Here is a 22,833-nt window from a genome sequence, read left to right on the forward strand (position 1 = left end):
GCACCCACGAGGCGCCTTGTCGCGGTGCGAGAGAGACGCTCAGCCTGCAGCTCGACCCTCCCCGTGGCCCGCGAGGACCGCAAGGGTCATCGCGATGCCGCGGCCGCGTGCGAAGTAGTGCGAAGCCTTCCCCGGCCGCCAGCAAGTCAGCAAGGCACTGAAGGACTGCAGCCGCGGCGACGTCCTCGGACGCAGCCGGGCCCGGCGGCCCAGCCGGCACAGCGCCGCGCGGTCCGGAGGAAGAGCTCTTCCATTTTCCTCGCCTCGTCGTCGTCCTCGCGGCGCGCGTCACGTCACATCCACATCACGGCGTCACTCCACTCCACTCAGCGCCGGAGAGTGGCAAGGACAAGCGACTGTGCCGCGGCGTGACAGGCGACAGGCGCGCGTCAGGGTGTCCGCGGCTTGTCCAGGACGCACTAGTTCGCCATGCAGGCCATGCAGGACACGTTGGTGGTGGGCGTGGACGTGGGCACGGGCAGCGCGCGCGCCGCGCTCGTCTCGGCGTCGACGGGCCTTGTGCACAAGGTGGCCGTCAGGCCGACGCGGACCTGGACGCCCCGGCCCGAGTACTTCCAGCAGTCCGGGGACGACATCTGGGCCGCGGTCTGCGCCACCGTGCAGGTAAGGCGCCGGAAATGGATGAAATAAAAATAGCAATCATTGAAATGTGCCCTTGACGCTTGAGGGCAAGAGATGGCGGCGCTGCGTAGCGGCGGCAAGGGGAAGCCTCTGTGGGACTTCCACTGTCCAGCCGTCGCGTCGTCCCCCGCCAAGACCCCAGACCGTGCCTGCTGAGAGGTCTTTTGGGGTTTCATCCGGAAAGAACGGGTTCCCGTTCGTTAACCTAACCTAGCCGTTCTACGCGGGAAAACAGAAACAGAGGCCTACACTCAATGAACCCAGTCTCTTTTCGGTAGGAGGTGACTCAAGGCATTCCAGTGGACACTATCAAAGGCATCGGGTTTGACGCAACATGTTCGCTTGTGGTTCTGGATGAAAATCACTTACCAGTTACAGTAAGCCCCCAAGGTAAGACAAGATTTAAACAAAATAAGTTTGAGTAGTAATAGAATTTTAGAATACAGCTGTAAAATCAATTGTATTTAATTCTGCAGGTGAAACTGAACAAAACATAATTCTCTGGATGGATCACAGAGCCAACGCTGAGGCTGCATTCATCAATAGCACAAATTCAGAGGTCCTGAAATATGTGGGGGGAAGCATATCACCTGAAATGCAGACACCCAAATTACTTTGGCTGAAAAAAAATCTTCCGAAGACTTGGGAAAAGGCGCACCATTTTATGGATTTGCCAGATTTCCTCACATGGAAAGCTAGTGGATCCCATTCACGGTAAGCAATGCCATAAAATTTATAACAATGGTAAATATCTAAAAAAAAAAAATATTTCAGATCTCTGTGTTCTTTGGTGTGCAAATGGACTTACCTCGCCAATGAGAAGAGTAAAGAAGGCTGGAATGCAGCCTATTTCAAGAGCATAGGGTTGGAAGATCTCTTGAAAAATAACGCAGCCAAAATTGGTAAGTATTCCAAGGCTCAAGTTAAGTCAATTCTTATTTTTTTGACAGATTTCTGATAATTTTACTTATTTGTTTAGGGCAGGAAGTCCTTGATCCTGGAACCCCTGTTGGATCAGGACTCACTGAGAATGCTGCTAAGGAGTTAGGGCTAAAACCAGGCACCAAAGTAGCAACATCCATCATAGATGCCCATGCAGGAGGTGTGGGACTCATGGGCTGCAATGCTGAAAACATTAGCAAGGACTTTTCATCAAAATTGGGTAAAATTTTAAAAAAGAACTAATGTTGTGACATTCTGTAATGTACTAGAACTACAGCTCTGGTTATTGCAGCACTCATTTGTGGTACATCCACATGTCACATGGCTCTATCAAGAGAGATCCATTTTGTCGATGGCCTGTGGGGTCCTTACTGGAGTGCCATGGTACCAAATCTGTGGCTTACAGAGGGTGGCCAAACTTGTACTGGACATCTTGTTGACCACATTATAAACACACACCCAGCATTCCCAGCAGCAAAGGAAAAGTTGGCTCCTAAAGAGTAAGTAGTTTAATTCCTCCATAGCTTTACTGACACAAACAATGTTGTTGACAAAAATTTATTTCAGACACATTCAGCAATACCTCAATAGAATACTTCAGGAAATGGCAGACAAAAATGGCGTAGCCAGTGCATCGTTTTTGACAAAGAACCTGCACATGTGGCCTGACTTCCACGGCAATCGGTCTCCTCTTGCCGACCCTTCCTTGCTTGGAATGGTACTGTACAAACAAATTAATGAAAGATATAATCATTCAATGAAGAAAACAATCTTAGTGAGGATGATAACTTTTTTTTTCCAGCTATCTGGCCTCAGTCTGGCAAAGGATGAAGAAAGTTTGGCTTTACTTTATCTCAGCACTCTCCAAGCCTTAGCAGTAAGATTCTTAACATGATAGAACTGTTTTAACTATTTTTCTTATTACCTAAATAAATTCTTATTTCTTCCACAGTATGGCACAAAACAAATTATGAATGCTCTTTATGAGAAAGGCATAACCAATATTGAAAGTGTTCTGCTCTGTGGAGGATTAAGCAGAAACCCAATGTTTGTCCAAGTCCATGCCGATGTACTTGGCCTCCCTGTTCTCTGTGCCAAAGAGCCAGAGTCAGTGCTACTAGGGTCTGCTATGTTAGCTGCATATGCTGCAGGTGTTTATTTCACTGTTGGAGAGGCAATGATTTCAATGGGTGGTTCTGCTGATGTTGTGACACCTAATAAGCAAGTTGTCGAATCAAGGTAAAATTATTGGAAATTCCAACTTATTCAATAGTTGCAACCTTTACACCACCATTGCTCTTTTTCAGGTTTCATGATAAAAAGTTTAAGATATTCTTGAAAATGGTTCAACATCAAAGGGAGTACAAGAGTATCATGGATTCTTAGACAAACATTGCATTCCACCAAATATTCCCTTTTGGTATGAACATCCAACTTAACAAATAAAAGTACCAAGGATATTTCAGTGATTTATTTCACTGTACAGTATTAGATAGCAGGAACATAACTAATCCTCACATCATTTGGCACCAACAAAACATGTTTGAAGAGATTCCCCCTCTTTCTTTCATACTGTTTTGGTTTCATCAATCCAAACAGTACACTGCTAAAGTACACCTTTAGGTAAAAATACTTGCAATTAAGTAACAAAATTATATTGTAAAAAGTAGAATGTCTTTACAAGCTATACATCTAACAATTAAAACTATAGTAATAATAAAACACATATGTTTTAAATTCTGTACTTACAGTTAACTGTATGTATAAACTACTAGTCAAAAAACAAGAAAAGTAACATATACCGATCATCCAACATTTCCAAATCGCTTCGATTAGCAATCGAACTTCAACAACATGAACCATATCCAATCAAATCAAAAACATAGAACATCAAGAGAAAACAACATTTAGACAGTTTTGGATACATGAGATATGATTAAACATCTGGTCAACGAAGGTCTAATAGATATCTCTAATAATTCACCTACTTGATGGAAAGTTTCAAGATTGTAACTTTCCTGGTCCAAAACAATACAATATAGCTAATAGATGCAACTAGACAGGCCAATTGGCAGAAACTGGTTTCACAAATAGTACTTAAGTTCCAGACACTAACATGACAAATGAGCTCAAAACAAATATTAAGTGACATCTACAATATACATTCACAATACTGATCAAGGAGCATCTGCTAAACTAAAGGTACAACATAGGAATCAAAAACAAGTTAGAAAAGGCATAACTAACCTGCACAGTGATAAAGATACAAAGAGCACAGTAACAATTAAGGTCATAATCCTCTTCCATATGATTTTTTTCACATAATATAGGAGGTCTGCAGTCTAATGTGGTATTGAGATCATTTGTGCTTACCACATGCAATCACTTAATTTAATAAGCTTAAATAAAGTAGGTAATAGATTGAAGATATGGATAGCAGAAAAACAAAATCTTATGAACCATGTTAATGAAAACTATGTGATACAAAAATATTTAAAGCAAGTAATGCTGCACAGGTACATTAATTGTAGAAACTTTGACACTGAAAAAAGTATATAAAAAAAGATTCAAACAAAACAATAAGTCTCATAACATTGGCATTTGCAGAAACATTGCTAGTAAGGTTTTCTACCAGAAAACAATGGAAGGACCTTGAAAACAGTTGAAAACATTATGACAAGTTTTTGGCAACTTTGAAACATTTCTTTTTATGAGCCGCCATTCTATCATGCATGATGAACACCTTCGAACATAAGTGACAAACCTTAGCATCAGTATCACTGGAAAAAAAAATGAATATTGTAAATCCACAGTTGAAAAAATACTGCTTAACCTTTAGAAATTCATTGTTACCTGTCTGGGCAGCATACAGCTCTGTGTTTCAGCTGTTTCTTGTAACTGGGAAACATCAGCGAACATTTCAAACATTTCAACAGCTTTATCATATGGTTATTGCTGGAGCAAAACAAAGCCAAGATAAATGATTTGAAGCAACAAGTTCATTGATGAAAATTGGTATAACATTTAACAAACCTGTCTGGACAACATATGGCTTGATGTTTCAAAAGCTTTTTCTGAGTAGGAAAAAGTAGCGAGCAATTTTCACATCTTTGAATTTCTCTTGTAATATGTTTACTGAAAATGAGAAAAATCAAATTAACAAGACATTTTAACTTTAAGCTTAAGATGTTGAGGTTGATGGACATCACCCTAAAACCACAACACATTTTGAGACCGTCAATACACACCCTTTAGAACAATCTTTCTGGTGATCTTCAAAGTGTAACTGTCTCCTGAAGGCTTTAAAACACTTGGTACACTGCCAAAGTTTCTTCTTAGAGCTATAAAATATTAAAAAACCAGTGAGTTTCTAAGCGCACAAATGGGAAGCACAATAAAGTCGATGAAACGTGGAAGGGATGAGAACGAACCCTATATGGCACATGCTTTGGTGGCGTTTCAAAAGTCTGTTCTTTCTAAATGTCTTTCCGCAATGTTTGCACGATGAAACACTAGAATCTGATGAGCAATCCCCTGAATCTTTGCCATTGCTTTCCGAAGACGTATGTGATTTGCTGCAAAATAGAGCAAGAAAATCTTTACACCCAAGTATTGAAAAAAAGGAAGACATAATATTGAATTGAAACCTACCATTCTGTGTGATCCTCCCAATGTCTCTGAAGATGAGATTGTGAAGGGAATTGTTCTTTACAATTTTCACATGACAAAACTGAACTTTCTAAGCCACAAAAAGGGTCCTCATCATAAGAAGGCTTCTTAGTGCTTTCATCATCATCAGCACAATTATGGTTTTCCATTTTTGGTTGAAGAGGACTATTAGAACTGCTGAAAGTTTGGAGTAGCACTGAAGATGAGCTTTTTCGTCTGCAAATGATGATTGAAATTTAATTCAGTTGACACTCAAAAATTGCATAACTAAGTGATAACCAGAAAATACACTTACTCTATTCTGATTTTAGTTTCTGATTTGGGAGACAGCACGAAACTGGCATCAGAGGACCTGGAAGGAGAGCAATTTCTGTGAAGTGAAAACTATCTGTGAAAATAACTGTTTGAACAAATGCTGTCCAACACTTCGTTTCAGTAACATGAAACTGCCATGTTTACCTGTCCATTTCATCTTCAGAAGCGACATCTCCATTAGTGGTCTGAGAAATATCCTGGTCTATCTCTTGGCTGTCATCCTGAGTCAACCTAATACAAGCAATAAGTTCAGCAATAGCTAACATGTAGTAAATACACCAATTAAAATGAAGAAAGTAATACCCACTTTGAAAATGAACAAAATGATTGATGTCTTTCAAGCCATCCTGCACTAGAAAACCGCCTTGCACAATTTTGACATATCCAACTTGGTTTTCTGAAAACAAAAGTATGTTTTAAAACACTCATTGACAAAGTTACATCATTTAGCAATTGTGAACCAAGCACATGTACTCTTACCGAGCTAGGAACAAGTCCTCTCGACATCTCCTTGTGTGCTTGATTATTGATGTAGACGAGCTATTGTTCCAACTGCAAACATATAACATTTAGCAGGGGACTCAGACACAATTACTGGATTAATGATAAAAAGTGAACTTACTCAGGATCCGGTGTTGCAGCAGCAGAGGCATCTTTCCTTGGCCTGCCTGGCTTCTTCTTCAAAGGAGGCCTTCCCCTCCTTTTGCAAGGCACTTCCGAAGGTACAGTATTTGAAACAGGAACTGGAACTACTACACAAGGGGTAGCAACAATCGGAGAGTCTGCAGTATTCTTCACCAGAGAAGAGAACGCCTTCTCACATGCCGCTGAAAATACAAGTACCTCATTAAACTCATGACAATAATTTCATACAGCTCACCAAAATGTGATCAGAAACAAGAAACTGGGTAATCACCTCGTTTGCAATCCATGCGAATTTCCTCAAACAAACTGTTGAGTTGAGACTGAAGCTGAAGGGAATAAATCAGACTAAAAAAATCAGAAATTCGTATTGCTATACCAAATTTTAAGATATCTAGATATAACATACCTCCATATATTTAGGAAACATAGGATGCTTTGACATTGCTTTCCACATTGATGTGTCATTCCCTGAAAGCCCAACACAAATCATTTCAGAAAACCATAAGCAGTAACCTAACTACTGGCACACAAAAATAAAAATGCTGCCTTACAGTCAAATGTCTGACGCTGGTAGGTTGTGCCAACACTGGGTATGTTAAGAGATTCAAATTTTGACACAGATGATTCATGAAGGTCTAGGTTTGATATGAAGATATTTTTGTTCATATCTTCTGGTTGTTTCTTGGCATTTATGAAACTAACACAATTTGAAAGATCGCCTTGCTCACCATAAAGAGAACCATTGTTAGCAGGTTCTTCATCTTCAGCCGAGCTTGAGTCCTGAAAACCATAGTATTTTTATGACAACACTAAAAGGAAAATGTAATAAAAAGAATAAGTGAACAACAAATGAATTAGTTACTGTAAAAATAAATTGGAACTTACAATAAATTGACTCCTGAGCTTTAACACCGTGCCACGCATTTTAAATCCTGTAAACAAAAATATGTAAAGCTTGCATAATATAACAAACATGACTGCTTTCAGAGACAAATCTATTTACACTCTGATACACTTGAGATAACACTAGTCTAGAATGCAAACAAAAACTCTTGAGCAAAAAATCAGAAATAATTTGAAGTTTTTAAGCAAAACATATGACTAAATGGAGCATAACTTTGAAGGAAACCAGCAATAAAGCCAAATAGTCAAAGTATCTTACAATGCAATACAAGAGATGTGTATGGGCTTGACAAAATTTTATCAAGAAAGAAAAAAATGTCTTTTTTCCACTGAGGATTTTATATTAGAAACAAATTTGATAAAAGCTAATTGAGCTCAATAGCTCAAGAGATGTAAAGAGGATAATGTAAACCACATAACTATAGTTTGCTGCGACGACAAAAGAGTTATATCAATCTTCAAATGGTTATTAATTTCACGAGTCGAGTAAATTTGTCAAATATGACAATTAACCTTAGGCACTGTCAACTTCATTATTCTACAGATGAAATCGGCACTCACATGAAGGCAGCCAAATAAACCGTGTCGATTTTCACACTAAAAAATCGAAGCATAACAAATATTTCTAGGCGAACATTACGTCCTCTGTGAAACAATGGATTGAAACACAAGAAAATCTCGGAATAATTTGATCCCGGCCAGACGGGAGTGTTGTGAATATTACTCCGCCGTTGTTTGTGTCTTGCACATGTGCAGAAAATATAGCGAAGGAAGTTCGCGAGAGGTTAAAATGGCCCGTTAAAATGTAACGACTTATCCGTTTGAAAAGTAGCGAAACACTAAAAATTAACACACCACTAACATTCGGTAGATAGAGTTGCTCGGCACTATTTAATGAGTGCGCACGATTACTAGAGCCAATTCCATTTCTGAGAAGAAGGAAGGAAGGACGAGGAGAACGGATGGAGAAGAGAAGGAGAGAGATGAGCGGTGAGTACAGGTGGACGAAGGGAGAAGGAAGAACGAAAAAAATAGTACTCGCCCCCCTCCCCTCCCCCACCCCCTTCGTCTTGCGGAGGTCGAAAGGCGCCGGTTGCCTGCCGGTGAGAAAATTTGAGATCGGGCCTTGTTCCAGTTCGAATTATTCGAAATTTGACGGACTCTAATGTGAGCCTGACTACCGGGATTTCGAAGGATGAGGATGCAAAGCGATCCAGAGAATAGGGTGACATGTCTCAACATGTCTAAGCCTCAAAGCCCAAAAGTTCTTTCTGGCAGTTAAGTTTAAAAATATTTAACGAATCTGCAGAGGAAATAAACGGTAAGTGAATCTAATCACTTTTATCAGGACAACACTTAGTATGGCCTCTTAAGAAACTATAACCGTTTTGACAGGGCACATTATGCTCTTTTCAGCCAAGTTTTCTTCTCCTAAATATTCTGGTCTAAGACGACAGTCGAATTTCAATCTGTTCTTTTTTTTTTCAGTCCGGTTTCAATAAAATATCAACACTTACATAAAATATTTAAGACCTTATATTCTAAGTGATAAGACCTTCTATAAGAGTCATGTGCGCCATGCCAAGGCTGACACCAATCTGTCCTTAACCATGGAGACAAGCTCCTTGCAACTTTACTTTTACTTTAACTATGTTTATGTTTGGTGGCTAGGTTGCCTAGCAACAGGGGTGAGGAGGCGTGCCCCTTCTGCCCCCACCTCTCCTTGACTGACATGTGGGAGGGACTTGTTGGAGGGGGAAGGGAAAGGGCAGGGTTGGGTTGTAGGGGTGAGGGGCAGTGAGAGGCAGTGAGGGGAGGGACTGCCAGTTGGAACAGAATTGGAAGGGGGAAGGATACAGCCCTGTAGTTTGTTTGTTGTCAAACTATTCCTTTTCTGTTCAAATTTTGTAGAGGGAAGGTCGTTATGAAATTGGGACTTTACTAAAGCAATTTGTTAGTGAGGTGATCAAGGCGAACATTGTGACAAACTGAGAGAAGCGAAGGAGTGAAAAGGAAAATGTCAGTGGTATATAAGAGTCCAGTGGCCTGCACTGAAAATAATCAATACCCCTACATGAGAAAGGAGGCCATGAGCTGATGTGTTGGTTGTTAGTGTGTGTTTGTGAACCATGGTTTCAGAAGTCTCTTAATGCAATACTGATGTTATCGACCCAAGTCAAATTCTGATGTGATATTAAAATGGCAACTGTGGCCATTTTTCAACACATGAAAATTACAAACATTGTTCATGTGTCAAATGCTTTAATCTAAGATTATTTGGATTAAACTCCCAGCAATGTCACATGGAATGCCTTGATTTAATGTATTGCTTGAACAGCAATGTAACATTGCCTAGAAAGGTATGTTCGCTGAGAAATATTTTATTAGTGTATAAATTCGCATACTTTTTCATTGCACAGAATTTTTAAAAAAGTATTTGTTTGGTAATTTTAGATTTCATGAAAGGAACTATATAAGGTTTGCCAGAGGAGTATATCATTATGAATCGCTACATCCAACTTGATCAGCTTGGGGATGGAACTTATGGTTCTGTTGTCCTTGGACAAAGGATAGATACTGGAGAAAAGGTTGCTATCAAAAGGTCAGTTTTAAAGAAACAATCTAAAAATGCATATGTGAACTTTTAATGGTTGTGAGAAAAATGACTTGGTGTGTTTCTGTTGCAGAATGAAGAGAAAATATTTTTCTTGGGAGGAAGCAATGAATTTAAGGGAGGTGAAGGTATGCACATAATTTTTGTTTTCTTTTCAGCTTTTTGTAGACTAAGTACAGCAAGCACATGATGTTGATGTTTTCCCCACAGTCGTTACAGAAACTTTCTCATGCCAATGTTGTGAAACTTAAAGAAGTTATCAGAGAAAATGATACACTCTACTTTGTATTTGAATATATGAAAGAAAACCTTTATCAACTTATGAAAGATAGGTAATTATATTTTTCAGTGATTTGTTTATTGAATATTGTATGAAAAACATAACTTTGACTGCTTATGAAATTTTGTCTTTCAGACAAAAACCATTTCCAGAATCCGATGTGCGCAATATCCTTTATCAAGTTCTTCAAGGGTTGGCATTTATGCATCGACATGGTTTTTTCCACCGAGATATGAAGCCAGAAAATCTTTTATGCATGGGCCCTGATCTTGTAAAGATAGCAGACTTTGGATTGGCAAGGGAAATCCGGTCACGACCTCCATTTACAGATTATGTGTCTACGCGATGGTAATGTATTGTGTTATTACTTCATTAGTCATGCTAGTCATTAAATGCAATTAAATAACTTATCTTTAATATTACAGGTACCGAGCACCTGAAGTTTTGTTACACTCAACTAACTACAATAGTCCAATTGATCTGTGGGCAGTTGGTTGTATCATGGCAGAACTATACCTCCTGAGGCCACTTTTCCCTGGAAATAGTGAAATGGATCAAATATTCAAGATTTGTTCATTTTTAGGAACACCAGACAAGGTACAGATGTCTTAAAATTTCTGCTTTGTTACTCAAAATTATAAATAGCAATTAAATTTTTTAAAGATAATGTATGTTTTCATTTGTTTCAGAATGAATGGCCTCAGGGGTATCAATTGGCATCCTCAATGAATTTTAAGTTTCCCCAATTTTCTCGGACTCCTCTCTCAACACTCATACCATCTGCAAGTAAAGATGGAATCCAACTATTGGACCTCTTTCTTATGTGGCCACCATCTAAAAGGCCGACAGCACAACAGGCATTAAGGTAAGTATTTTTTAATTTTTTTTTAAAGAGATAAATTAAGGAAGGTTTGGAATATGTCTTCCCTTAGTATCTTTTTTACCTGGTCATTTTCCAATTGATAGGTATCCTTACTTCCAAGTTGGCCAGCGACCTGCTGTAATTGCAGGAACTCAAAAGTCAAGACCTAGTGCACAGTTACTGCCTCTCAACATTGTGGAGCTGCCAGATGCTAGTCAAAAGTTAGGCTCTGACAAGACCAGCAGAGATGTTAATTCCTCTTTGAAGAGAAGTGTTTTACCATCTGAGCTCCTCTCTCAGTCCTTCAATGAATCAATTCGTAGTAAAAATAGCTCATCAACTCAAAATATGGATCCTGATTCAGATGTGGTCACAGAAGACATGCAACAAGTCTTCAAAAGTTCTAAAGCCATGCCAAATGCTGGACCAAATTTAAAAGGCTCTGAACGAAATTCATTGAGAACAAGAAACAGTTCTTTGAACCTGTATCAAAAGGGAGCAGGAGATGGTGGTACTCTCAATGCAGAAAGCAAACGACAGAACTCAATAAACCCTGTTGGTCGAAGACAAGTTGTGAGTGATGTGGATAGCAGACGCTCTAGTATTGTCCAACCAGAGTTCAATCGGTCTGGAGCGAGTCTGCAGGACCCTGTACGAGACTTCATGGCCTCAATAGGACTGCCCACAGATAAAGTTATTTATTCACAAAATCAAGATTTCAACTCTTCTTCCATGAGGACTCTTGTGAACAGGGAAAGTCACAATTCCAGCAAAGCAACAATCACAAATATTCCTCCTACTTCTAATTCAAGATCTCACCATTTCCCATGGAGTGATCAGAGTAACACTGATACTTTTGCTGATATTTTGGGGTGAGCTCCTTAAGTTAAACAAATTAAAATTACTCTTTCAGGTAATATGAACTAAATTGAATTATTATTCTGCAGCAGCAAAATTGTTTTACCTGAGCGGATTAGCAAACAGCAAGGGGTTGGCCAAAAAGAAAATCGACAAGCGGCCAATTGGCAGCTATCATCATCCTATAACTCTGATGCATTCCAACCAAGAAAATTAAGTGCTAAACAGCATTATCTTGCTGTAGCCCGGTATGTTGCTGGTCAGAGCACAAATATTAGTCGGTATGTTTACTTTGGTTGGCATGTAAAAGGCAAAAACACCTTTGCTGTCAAAAATTTATTTATAATTTTATTATTTTGTAGGGGCAGGGATGAAATTGGACTGGGCCTCAGTGAAACTCCTGCAGCACTTCCAGAAAACGAATCGTCATGGAATCAGTCACACCACGCCCATATGGATTCAGCTAGGAACCACTATCTGTCCAGATCACGGTATATTTCTGGTCACTCAACAAGATTACCTCTTCATGATTTTGGTAATTCAGGTAATCTAGGTATACTAGTGAAAAAGTCTCATACCAATAATAAAAACATATAAGTTTATTTCTTTTGTATAGAAGCTGTTCCTATTGGCTAAAACGTGCCCGCTCTCACTAATAATTTCAAATGTTTCTCTTCATAGGTTCTGAATTGAAAAGCTCAGCAACTGTTGGAGGAACCCGCCAGAGTGGAGGTGCCCATGGTCGTACTGATTGGGCTGCCAAGTAAGACGTTACTTGTATACGGTTCTATTTTGAAAGCTTATCCAGAGCTAACACTATTTTCCCTTCTAGATATTTGAAATAAGGAGTCAGACTCAACGCCAATATTTTCAAGCTGTGATACTTAGTTAAGAGATGTTTTTCGCCTTCTCATGGGACTGCCAATTAATGGTAGAGGATGTGCATGTGCCTCTCACATAATATGTATAATTTACAAACATGCTTTGCCTTTCGTAATTTACTGCATGAAAATAGTGAGAACTGATAAAATCAAGGATCAAGTATGCATTCATAAGTGCATAGTTAACTTCCTTCCTCATCAATAATCTTTCTGTCTGAGTATTTAAATCATTTTACTCATGTGTGATTTTGAATTGGTACTTATAATGTAATGTCTGGAACTATCAATGCTACAAAGTGGTGCTCAACTTTACAAGCCTAGTGTTTACCTTCCTGTATTTTGCTGTTAATATTCCATTCCGAATGAATGAATCTATTTGCAGTGTTTTGTTGAATGTATGTTTTGTGAACACTTGCCTTTTTCTTCTTCATCTTCTCACTTATTCATTCCATTTTCTTGGGTTTCTTTGCTGTGTTCTATCCCTAGTTAGTTCCACTTAAAATTTTTAGTATTCAATCATACCCTCTAGGTAATCAGAAAAAAAATCAGACAATCTAGTGCAAATTAATGACATGTAAATGAAATTGCCATCTTGTGCCTTTACTCTTATTCTATTGTGCTCAAGAATCTGTATTATCAGTCATTTGCTAGCTATAGCAATCAATTATGTTTTGCTAAGAAATCAAATAGATTTGTTGTTATTTTTGTATGCTTGTCCAATTGTTGAAAGAATATTATCTATCAAATAAAATACACAGGTGCTTTTTTTGTCAAAGGCACCAATTATGTATAAAGGTTCTCATGGTGATATGGTTTATGCACTGAAATGGGTTTTATGTATCACTGCATGGGTCAAGCATAAAGATCTTTGCTTAGGTATTAAGAAGTTGTCTTGTTTAAATTTTAAGGGACCATATTTTTACATTGTCTAACGTTGGTTGCTCAGCCAATTGATATGAAAGATGGTAGGAGCTAGATTGATACTCCAGCGCAATCACCTTTCTCTGGTAACAGCCAATATCAAGCAATATCTCTCCCATATTCAAATGTGGTTGAATCAATGATTGTAATGAACTTATGTACCTGTTATGTTTAATTTTATAAATGCCCTATCCAGGACATAAGATTTCCACCAAAGTTTACTGCTATAGCCTAATCCACTTTATGTTATTTTTCAACACTTAGGAAGTAACATTGTTTACCTCTCCCATGCTTTAAAAGTTCATTAACATTATAACTTAGACAGTCCATTGAATCAGCGTGATATAGATTGTTCTTTTGTGTTTGTTAATTAATTGCTAGTTGCTGATAGTCTAGCTGCTGTGCATTTAATAAAAATGTTAACTATCCCAAGTTTATTACTTCCAACTACAACTTTCCTCTTATTTGAAACTTCTCACATTCAACAACTCAAAGCGAAACTTACATTGATCTGTCCTGCTTGGAGAAGGAGGACGGATGACCCGGCCAGGTTGAGGGGGTGAGGGAGTGGCTAGGGTAAGAGGCTGGCCACCAGTCAAAAGTTGCCCCATTAGACGGGTATCCCCTGGGGGAGGCACAGGAAGACATTCTAATTTTCTTTACTGGTATTTTCGTCCCGAAAACATGATGCCTGCTCATTGTCCCCGTGTCATTCCCCGTTCGCTTGCCCTAGAAGTCCTAGAAGCGGACGTGGTGTGTGTTCCGCGTCTACTTTCATCCTCCACACAAACCGGGACAGGGAGAACCCCAACTAGCCTCGCGCAAGGTCCACCAATCCACTCGGGTTATGATTAGCAATCTCGGCAGCGGACGACAAGACAAACAACAAGAACACAGCTGACATGACAACAATCAATGAGTCCATTTTATTAGGATCTCATCAATGAATGTGTTGAATCCTGTGCGTCAGTTAATTTCTTTCAAACCGCTAAGAGCTAGCCGTTAGCTCGTTCAGCCAAGTAGCGTTTACTTAGTGAGTTTTGTCGTGAACCGGAGAAAGCCATGGCCGAGGTAACACTCAGCGCTCGGGCGTACTGCAAGATGATTCTTCACGCAGCCAAGTACCCACACTGTGCCATAAATGGGCTGCTTTTGGGCCGCTTGAGCAAAGATAAAGACGAGCTGCTGGTCACGGACGCAGTGCCGCTTTTCCACGTTTGTCTCCAAGTTTCCCCCATGGCCGAGATCGCCCTCACTCAGGTTAGTCGCCTCTGCGGTGACAGGGTCCGGCCGTAACGTCCTGCAAGTCACCTGTCAGAGGACGTCGTTTCATGCAACTTGCGTTTATTTTCTCCTCCATTCTTCTGTCATGTTGTGTCAATAGTCACATTGTTCCGCCCCCTTTCTCCATACACAACTGATCGTCTCCTAACACAGGTTGATCATGCTGCGGCAAATGAAAATCTGAGTATTGCTGGATACTATGTTGCCAATGAGAGCATTTCTGACTTGAGGTAAGTATTCATTTGTATTTGATGACTAAAAGAAGTGTTTTCTTGTCTTGTTGGACGGAATATTTATTTCCTTGTTTATTCAGCATCGATAAAGCTGCAAACAAAATCGCAGACAAAATAGCAGAAAATTTTTCATCAGCTTGCTTCATTGTTGTAAGTACACTGACTGGAAATTAAATAATAATACAGTTTGTACAATATTGATCACAGATGTAACCATTTTTCAAATGTTTGGCAGGTGGATAATAAACATCTCACTCTCAGTATGGAAACGGCTGGTATTGCTGTATCCCAATACAATGATGGGAAATGGCGTGGAAAAGACTTCAAGTGAGTAAAACATTTCAACCTTTCCCATCGATAATATTATTTGAGTTTTCTGCTTTCTGCTGTTACCATTGGCTTTCTTCTCCCCAGAGTGGACAATGAGGTGCTAGACACTGCAGCTGCCCTTCTTGAGCAAAGAGCTTTCAAGACACTTGTTGATTTTGACAACCATTTGGATGATGTGTCACAAGATTGGAAAAACAAGGAATTGAACAAGCTAATAGATGATGCAGCTGCTCCATCATAAGGAAAATAATAACATTGTCATCTATTTAAATCAACCTACATTTGTGATATTGCATCCTCAATACAGTACTGATTGTATCCACTGTCATACACTGGAGTGTATACAATATATTGTATACACTGTCATAAATTTGACTTATGTAGTTTCATAGCATCTGATGTCTCTCATTTATGCTGCAATTACATGTATGTTTATGCTGTGTCAACCTAGCAAATTCTAAGGGTCCAAATCCAAAATATAACCATTACCATCAACTTTTCAAACTTTTTAACACAAGGAAAATTTGGTAACCCCTCTTCTACAAACAAATCACTTGTCAGAAAATAAATCAAAGTACGGAAAACAAGTTTTTTTTAAATAATTAAAATGGCTTTATGAAAAGTTAGCATTGCGGAGGTACAGATACAATCTTTAAAACCAAGTATCTAACATTAACAAGAAATTGTCGTAAATACTTGGAGACCAAAGGCTGCAGTTTGAGTAGCTGAGTAAAGCCCTTTAACAGTACGCCATGCTTCAGCAAGAGCTTTGGGAGGATCTCTCAAGATGAGTCTTTCCAATGCTTCACTTGCAGCATGATTAACAGCACTAGCAATCCTGTGGTTGTCACTGTTATTCCATATGCTTCTATTGTTGTGAATTTCCAATGATTTTAGTGATGACAGTTGTAATAACTGACAAACGGTGTCAGCACTAAGGGTTTTGGCAGCAGGTAGCCTCAGCGTGTGCAATTCAGGAGCACTTCTCAAGACACTAAAATAAAAACAAAGAGTTAAAGTGTTTCTAAAATAGAGTAAGAGGTGGGTAAGTGGACATTCCACATTAAAATCACATTGCTGTACCTCAATAATTGTCTTAACTCTTCATCTTGCATAGAAGAGTAAGAAATATGCAGTTCTCTCAGAGCAACTGAATTTCCATGCTCCAAGAACAGCAATAACTCTTGACACAAACGATCTCCACCAAGACCAATCAAGTAAAGGTTTTGAAGAAGAGCAGGATTAATACGCCGCTCCTATAATCATCATTAAGTTTTATTGTACTCACTTTGATCAAGGGGAATGTTTTAATATAAGTATTATTGATTTTACTTACTTCCTGATGATCAGAGAATCCAAGGAAGCCTGCCAGACCTTTGGCATGTAAATTGTTATGGCTTAAGTCTAGACTCTGCAACTTACTTAGAGTCAAATATTGCCTGTCGTAACTGTCCCATATTGATCTGCTAAAAGAGCAGTCAGCCAAACCGAGACTTCGTAAATATTTTGTAGAAGCAGTCAATGTTACTAAGTATGATAAACTTGCATCACCCAAGTTGTTATGACTGAGATTCAAACTTTGAAGAGCCTACAAAAAAAGCCAGAATTATTTGGAGATCTAGTAATAATTCAACCAACATCACTCTTGCAAGCATCAAAGAAAATATTACCTTTAAGTAACCTTTCTCTCCAGCCTTGGCTAATTCATTGATTCCTTGTGCTGAAATATTGTTTCCCGACAAATCTAGCTGAGTTAGGTTGCACAATTTCCCTAAATTCTTACAAAGGTCCTGCAAAGGAAATAAGTGAAGAAAAAAATAGATGGTCAAGTTAATTAAAGAAACACAACTGAGATGGAATTTTACTCACAGCAACACCTTCATCAAGTAGCATATTATTCGCAAAGTTGATTATTGATAAATTTCGCTCCATAGATATTGCTTTGATAATAGGTTTAAAAACGCGAGTGGGCAAAACCATATCCACAATATCTAAACAATGTGTGGCTTGACTATCTTCTAAGAGGGAAGATATGCTCTCATCTTTATCTACAAGATCAACAGAAAACAATTAAAACTTTTGTTTTGTTTTTTTCCATTCCATTATAGGTGATTAGGATAAACCTAGGAGAAGTTACATACCACAAGAGAATAAGTGGCATGCTTCTTTATATCTATCTGCGATGGAAGTATCACTCCATGATGTTGCTTGACCAATTACGTCTGCTCCAAGAACCATTTGTACAGGGTCATCTTTGGAGTACAGAGCTCCATCCAAAGAATAAATATCCAAAACAGGGAGACACCCTCCCAACCTTAAAACATAAGGGTCAACAAACCAGCATTAAAAAAAGAATCTCTAAAGTTTAAAATTGTTACATGAAAATTTAAACTAACTTTTTATATCTTCTAGCAGCTTCTTCAGCAAGCCATCCTATAGTAAGTGTAGGTTCCTGAATAAAAATGGCTAGACGGTGCTCTTCAACTTTAACATTCACAGAGCTTGGAATTGGATGCTGAGAGACAGGAATTGACTGCTGAGAGGGTACAGAAACCTGGCTTCCATGGTGCCGTGTCACACCAAATGCCAATAGAGATGGTTGAGACACTTTTGAATGGGGAGTGTTTGACCATATATCTGGAGGATGTGACCTGAAAACAAGAATTGGTAAATCAAAAGCCAAATTTCAAGGGTTAAAACAAAACCAACGCTTAATAGGATATTTTAAAGATGACTTAATATAAGTACCAGCTGTTTTCAAACTCATTTATTGCTTCTATATGAATGCTTTCATCTCCATCAGAAAGCCTACATGAAGAGTCTAATACATCTGAATGTCGAGATCCCGTTGATAATCTAGTATTTTCTCGTACATCAACAGAACAGGAAGACAGGGGTCTCTCTGGTGAGCAATTATTAAGAGAGATCCGTGAAGAACTTTTCCTTTTCAAAGAGAGTGGTCTGTAAGAGTAACTGGATACAGACTGGTCAGACTTCCTTCGCTTTTTAGAGGGTTCTTTTCCCATGTCATCTTCAAGCCAATCGTCCACAACTTCATTTTCAGAGAGCAAAGGTTGGGTTATCTTTTTCCTTGGCTCCTGGCTTACAGACTAAAACATAAAGCACAAGATAATATTTTTAGCGTAGACAACAAATAATAAAGTACACTAAACAGGAAAGCTGTCGATACTAACTGTTTCTGCCACTTTCCGCAGGTTTTGAATAGCCGATTTGTATTCTGATACACCTTCCTCTCCTTCATCATCTAAGCTCCCATCATCTGAAAGTACAGAGGCTGGGGACTTGGGACTTGAAACAGGGGATAACTCTCTCTAAGGAAAAATATTTTTTAGAATAAATTATACTTTGAAAATATATTACAAACTAAATGGTGATCACAATTACCTACCAGTGACCTCTTTCTGTGACTAGGATACTCATCGATGTCTGCATCCACATATCTCCTTAATTTCCCAGCGCAGTTATTAGGTGATGTACGTTTAAGAGATAACTTAGACTTCCTTCCAGCTCTGGACTCTTTACTCCCTTGCTCACTTTGTTTTTCTGATTTAGAGGAGATTCCCTCTGAAAAGTCCAAGATAAAATTGATAAAGAACACAACAATACAAATAATAAAGTCCTCCATATAAGAAATTTAGAAATGAAAGCACAGATTTTTAGTGGCATGGACCACTATAAATAAGTCTGCAGGCCTGCCAACTATGGCTGAACTAACAATACCTTTATCAAGGAGCTTCTGAAGCCTGTCTTTCAGGCACCGATATTGTTCTTTGTCTTCTGCTGATAAGGTGCTACAGCCTCTATTATAGTACTCAATAAGACCATCAAGTATTGTTTCGCCCTGTATATGACAAGATATATGAAAACCAGGTCTACACCACACCATACACATGAATTTTGAAGATACTTACAGTGTCAGTTAGAATATGTACAGATGCATTTCTATCAAGTAGAAACTCAACAACTTCAAAATTGCCAGCCTCTGCAGCGTCATAAAGAGGAGTGACCCCCCCTAATCCTTTGCAGTTTATATCTGCACCACGCTTCAACAACAAGTCCACAAGATCAATGTGACCATGGTTAGCAGCTTCATGCAATGGAGTCCATCCAGCAAAATCTACGGCGTTCACATTAGCACCTTGTGCCAACAGAGTATGGACAGCTTTAATATTACCCTGAATACAGGCCCTGTGCAGCTTTGTTTCGCCCCTCTCATTCTTCCATTTTGTTACGGCTTTAGAACGAGTGGGATTGCGTTTAGTCTTGGCACTGAATGTTGATTCAAAGAGGCCCTCTTCTTCATTGTCACTGTCATCTGAAATGACAAAGAGACATAGAACTCTACATGGAATTGAATAACAATTTTAAAAATACTATTGAATAAACAAGGACACCTCATACCTGATAATGCATCTATATCTATGTTTAAAACTTCAGCAATATCAGGCGTTGATTGAATTTCATCTTCCTCATCCTCAGAAGAAATATTTCCAAGGCTGAGCCTTTTCTGTTTTGCATCCTCTGCTTCAAAACTGTTTCCAGCCTTTTTTTGAACTTTTTCTATGTCAGACAAAATATCCCTTTGAACATTTATATTGTTATCTTTATTTGCTTCAACAAGTGCCTTCTCTAAAGTTTCAAGCTGATCCAATACAGGTAATTTAAGCATTTTCTGACACTCATAGATGTTCATGAGTGAATCACATGCCTGAAGATTCACATAAAATACAAAAAACTGTAACTGTGATCATAATAGGAGGTATTGAAGAAAACAATGGCATGACACATGCACAAACAACAGATACTTACATCTTTCGGTGATTGGCACAAAAGTAGTTCTTCCTTGTAGTACATAATTGCTTTCTCATACATTTTCAAATCTTTACAAGTTTGAGAAAGGGATACATAACAAGGCTTCAAATCTAAGTCTGCAATCTTTCCAAACTGAAAATCAAAACATACTGAGAGTAAAAGTAGCACTAATCCTCATTTCCTTGATAGAATGAACCACGGTATACCTCAAGCATCTTCTCATAGTTTTCAAGTGCGAAGGTAAAGACCCCTTCTTGAGCAAAAGCATCACCAAGCCTCTCATAACATTTGTATTTATCTTCAGGTGGCATTTCCGGATTGTTAAGAATTTTCCTTTGAAGGAGGTCAATTGCAGCAGCTAAAAAAGAACAGTAGGTCTAGCAGAGTAATCAATGAGAATGTTTAAATAAAGGTAAGGGAACTTACTATTTTTCAGTCGGCAAACAATAGCGTCTGCATGAGGGTTAGACTTTTTCAACATTTTGTATGCTTTTTGAAGTACCTTGCGGGCAGCGTAGGCATCACCAATCCACATATGACCCTATAATAATAAGAAATAATAAAATTGTCAATATGTTACTGGGTTATTAGAAAATACACCTCCACCATCATTAAACAATGAAAGTGAACAACCAAGCCACATACAGATGGCACGTACCTCTGATTCTGAGAATAAAATCTCAACTTCAGCTGGAACCCGCTCCTTTTCTGGCAGTGATCGACATGTTTGAAAAGCTTCTTGGTACAATTTGAGGGCGGCCGTAAACTTTTTTTGCCTTAGATACAAGCTTGCTAATCCCAGGCAGCAGTTTCGCAACAAGTTATCAATTTTCTTCAGGCGGCATATGCGTATAGCCTACAGAAAATAACTTTACAATAATAACTTAAAAAAGCAAGCACCAAATCAATGGCCCAGAAATAAATAAAAGAAAAACTAACACAGTTGAACTGCTCAGCAGCTTCATCCCATTCTGACATCCCTTCATAAGTGAGAGCTAAACTAAGCAATGATGTGGCTCTCATTTCGTGTATTTCATTAGGAGGCACCTTCTTTTGTTCTTCAAGCCTAGTGGAGAATATTTCAGAGCAGAATTAGACCAGACAATCAAATACAAATGAATCTCTTTCATGGAAAAATACTTACTTTTGACAAATTTGTAGGCTTTTCCACAACCAGCTTTTGGCCAGTTTATAATCTCTTTTGCATTCCTCAGAGTCCTTGTTTTTTGTATTATCAGCTTTTATTAAGAATGTTCTACCAAGAGTAGTCAAAGCTCTTTGTTTCTCAACGACAAGGCTCTCATCATCATGGGTGTAATCTAAAACCAATTTGTGGCTCATTACATGATTTTGAGGACAAAATTGCTATGCAAAAGAAGAGTGAGTAAACATACTGTAATATATTTTGGTGTGCTTCAAAGCTTCGTCAAACTCCAGCAACGCTAATTTGACCTCGCCAATCATTCGATGCGCTTTAGCAATTTTACATTTGTTTTGAAGCTGACGAGCTGCTTCCAGCTCTTCCTGTCAAGAAAACCAACATTTGAGCTCATCAAAGGATTTCGAAGAATTTAAATACTCAGTGACAAAAACATACCTCATAGTATTCAAGCGATTTGCTGTAATCGCCTCTGGTGAAGTAGTACTCTGCAACATCCTCTGCTGCGGCATGTTTTTCAGCAGGTTTCCGAGCTTTCTCGAGGCACTTCAGCAGCTCTGCATTTAAAATTACAACAAAATAATGACACTAAGATTCAGGACAATGAATCATGGTTTTATTGAAAATGAGCCTATTATCTGTATAACCAAGAACACGCGTACAGATATGGACATAACTTGGACCCCACCAACACGTCAATCAAATTACAATAACGCAAAAAGTCTGAGACTTACTCTTCAGATCGGACATGCTTCGTTTTCACTCTTCTTTACATTTAACTATTGAGAATGGGAATTAACAATAATCTCCGCAGACGGCACTCGGCACGAAAACAAAGGGCAAATATTCACCGAAAGCGCGCCATCTTGACGCCAACCTGCAGAAACAAAACTTGTTCAGCAGACTAACCTTGAACACGGCAGGTAGTCCGAACTGCACGGTGAGACTTCCGAAAATCTTTTCTTGCTTTGTCTGATCTCAAAGCTTGAATGAATGGGCTCTTTGAAAACAAAACCATCGAAGTATTCTTCACTTGTTTCTAGGTGGCGAGAAGGTTGGCAACGGCTCTGCAACGACTCGAAGAACTTTTCTCACAGGCCGTGAGTTAGACCATTGTTGAAGCCCGGTACCCTCAAATCCCTGATATAGGGAGCCTCTCTCCCCTTAAACCGCCTCAAATTCGTCACGATCAGATTATTCGACCAATGGAGAAAATGAGCTGGTTGCGGGAACCTTACGACTCGTATTTTGGCGACCTGGTGGACTTAACGGGCCAGGAATGCGACGACGAGGACGACGACGAGATTCAAGAGATTGAAGTGGTGGAAGTGGAAGCACCGAGCCGAGCCAACGTGGTGAAAAGCTTAAGGGCGTTTAGAAAGAACAGTAAGTCAAGGCGATAACTGTCAAATAATCCTCCAATTATAAAAAGAAACGATGTAAAACTAATAATTTTTCAGCA

At 39.0% G+C, this 22,833-nt stretch overlaps 5 protein-coding genes across 7 annotated transcripts; 3 read left to right on the top strand and 2 right to left on the bottom strand.

The window, feature by feature from the left end:
• Positions 1-242: 242 nt before the first annotated feature.
• LOC117645343 (FGGY carbohydrate kinase domain-containing protein) lies at positions 243-3,044 on the top strand. Its single transcript, XM_034385451.1, has 10 exons — positions 243-624; positions 921-1,032; positions 1,119-1,356; positions 1,417-1,544; positions 1,622-1,804; positions 1,877-2,084; positions 2,152-2,302; positions 2,387-2,461; positions 2,537-2,823; positions 2,892-3,044. The coding sequence occupies exons 1-10, from the start codon at positions 430-432 to the stop codon at positions 2,968-2,970; spliced, it is 1,656 nt and encodes a 551-aa protein (XP_034241342.1). The 5' UTR covers positions 243-429; the 3' UTR covers positions 2,971-3,044.
• Positions 3,041-8,131, bottom strand: LOC117645342 (zinc finger protein 568-like). Its single transcript, XM_034385450.1, has 16 exons — positions 7,972-8,131; positions 7,099-7,145; positions 6,765-6,993; positions 6,620-6,681; positions 6,485-6,539; positions 6,191-6,395; positions 6,049-6,120; positions 5,876-5,965; positions 5,713-5,799; positions 5,549-5,605; positions 5,236-5,469; positions 5,016-5,159; positions 4,833-4,925; positions 4,618-4,719; positions 4,438-4,539; positions 3,041-4,364 (listed from the first exon to the last, which is right to left on the bottom strand). The coding sequence occupies exons 2-16, from the start codon at positions 7,135-7,137 to the stop codon at positions 4,256-4,258; spliced, it is 1,680 nt and encodes a 559-aa protein (XP_034241341.1). The 5' UTR covers positions 7,138-7,145; positions 7,972-8,131; the 3' UTR covers positions 3,041-4,255.
• On the top strand, positions 7,985-13,960 carry LOC117645340 (probable serine/threonine-protein kinase DDB_G0268078). 3 transcript variants are annotated; one of them, XM_034385446.1, is made up of 13 exons: positions 7,985-8,106; positions 9,256-9,476; positions 9,571-9,718; positions 9,804-9,858; positions 9,941-10,062; positions 10,146-10,358; positions 10,436-10,607; positions 10,700-10,875; positions 10,977-11,744; positions 11,820-12,011; positions 12,093-12,274; positions 12,412-12,493; positions 12,563-13,960. In XM_034385446.1, the coding sequence occupies exons 3-13, from the start codon at positions 9,618-9,620 to the stop codon at positions 12,573-12,575; spliced, it is 2,076 nt and encodes a 691-aa protein (XP_034241337.1). In that variant the 5' UTR covers positions 7,985-8,106; positions 9,256-9,476; positions 9,571-9,617; the 3' UTR covers positions 12,576-13,960. The 3 variants fall into 3 exon arrangements, with proteins under 3 accessions (XP_034241337.1, XP_034241336.1, XP_034241338.1); XM_034385445.1 differs by lacking the exon at positions 7,985-8,106 and adding an exon at positions 8,159-8,437; XM_034385447.1 differs by lacking the exon at positions 7,985-8,106 and having other exon boundaries at positions 8,918-9,476; positions 12,093-12,265.
• A 415-nt stretch (positions 13,961-14,375) lies between these two features.
• LOC117644875 (ER membrane protein complex subunit 8/9 homolog) lies at positions 14,376-15,874 on the top strand. The gene is made up of 5 exons (XM_034384546.1): positions 14,376-14,792; positions 14,970-15,046; positions 15,130-15,199; positions 15,285-15,376; positions 15,464-15,874. The coding sequence occupies exons 1-5, from the start codon at positions 14,595-14,597 to the stop codon at positions 15,618-15,620; spliced, it is 594 nt and encodes a 197-aa protein (XP_034240437.1). The 5' UTR covers positions 14,376-14,594; the 3' UTR covers positions 15,621-15,874.
• On the bottom strand, positions 15,618-22,262 carry LOC117644874 (tonsoku-like protein). Its single transcript, XM_034384544.1, has 22 exons — positions 22,106-22,262; positions 21,810-21,928; positions 21,607-21,736; positions 21,357-21,531; positions 21,152-21,278; positions 20,871-21,068; positions 20,639-20,753; positions 20,419-20,570; positions 20,210-20,344; positions 19,802-20,108; positions 19,312-19,715; positions 19,121-19,241; positions 18,789-18,964; positions 18,574-18,711; positions 18,128-18,489; positions 17,776-18,030; positions 17,521-17,693; positions 17,249-17,427; positions 17,050-17,169; positions 16,716-16,967; positions 16,463-16,635; positions 15,618-16,373 (listed from the first exon to the last, which is right to left on the bottom strand). Exons 1-22 carry the CDS (start codon positions 22,119-22,121, stop codon positions 16,052-16,054), a joined length of 4,149 nt encoding a protein of 1,382 aa, XP_034240435.1. The 5' UTR covers positions 22,122-22,262; the 3' UTR covers positions 15,618-16,051.
• Between the last annotated feature and the right edge of the window lie 571 nt (positions 22,263-22,833).

The sequence above is a fragment of the Thrips palmi genome, unplaced genomic scaffold (assembly GCF_012932325.1).
Source record: "Thrips palmi isolate BJ-2018 unplaced genomic scaffold, TpBJ-2018v1 HiC_scaffold_18, whole genome shotgun sequence".
In the NCBI taxonomy this organism is placed as follows: domain Eukaryota; kingdom Metazoa; phylum Arthropoda; class Insecta; order Thysanoptera; family Thripidae; genus Thrips; species Thrips palmi.

Excerpts from the sequence above, each read along its gene's own strand:
- LOC117645342 (XM_034385450.1), bottom strand. The coding sequence starts at position 7,137 with ATGCGTGGCACGGTGTTAAAGCTCAGGAGTCAATTTATT. Across the intron at positions 6,396-6,484 it reads TCGCATGGATTGCAAACGAG|CGGCATGTGAGAAGGCGTTC; the intron begins GTGATTACCCAG and ends TTGTATTTTCAG. Across the intron at positions 6,121-6,190 it reads GCTGCAACACCGGATCCTGA|TTGGAACAATAGCTCGTCTA; the intron begins GTAAGTTCACTT and ends ATATGTTTGCAG.
- LOC117644874 (XM_034384544.1), bottom strand. Across the intron at positions 20,571-20,638 it reads TGTTTGCCGACTGAAAAATA|CTGCTGCAATTGACCTCCTT; the intron begins GTAAGTTCCCTT and ends GTTCTTTTTTAG. Across the intron at positions 16,374-16,462 it reads GAGTTAAGACAATTATTGAG|TGTCTTGAGAAGTGCTCCTG; the intron begins GTACAGCAATGT and ends TTTTTATTTTAG.
- LOC117644875 (XM_034384546.1), top strand. The coding sequence starts at position 14,595 with ATGGCCGAGGTAACACTCAGCGCTCGGGCGTACTGCAAGATGATTCTT. Across the intron at positions 14,793-14,969 it reads CCGAGATCGCCCTCACTCAG|GTTGATCATGCTGCGGCAAA; the intron begins GTTAGTCGCCTC and ends CTCCTAACACAG. Across the intron at positions 15,377-15,463 it reads TGGCGTGGAAAAGACTTCAA|AGTGGACAATGAGGTGCTAG; the intron begins GTGAGTAAAACA and ends TCTTCTCCCCAG.
- LOC117645343 (XM_034385451.1), top strand. The coding sequence starts at position 430 with ATGCAGGCCATGCAGGACACGTTGGTGGTGGGCGTGGACGTGGGCACG. Across the intron at positions 1,033-1,118 it reads AGTTACAGTAAGCCCCCAAG|GTGAAACTGAACAAAACATA; the intron begins GTAAGACAAGAT and ends TTAATTCTGCAG. Across the intron at positions 2,462-2,536 it reads GCACTCTCCAAGCCTTAGCA|TATGGCACAAAACAAATTAT; the intron begins GTAAGATTCTTA and ends TTTCTTCCACAG.
- LOC117645340 (XM_034385446.1), top strand. The coding sequence starts at position 9,618 with ATGAATCGCTACATCCAACTTGATCAGCTTGGGGATGGAACTTATGGT. Across the intron at positions 10,063-10,145 it reads TATCAACTTATGAAAGATAG|ACAAAAACCATTTCCAGAAT; the intron begins GTAATTATATTT and ends TTTGTCTTTCAG. Across the intron at positions 12,275-12,411 it reads TCATGATTTTGGTAATTCAG|GTTCTGAATTGAAAAGCTCA; the intron begins GTAATCTAGGTA and ends TTCTCTTCATAG.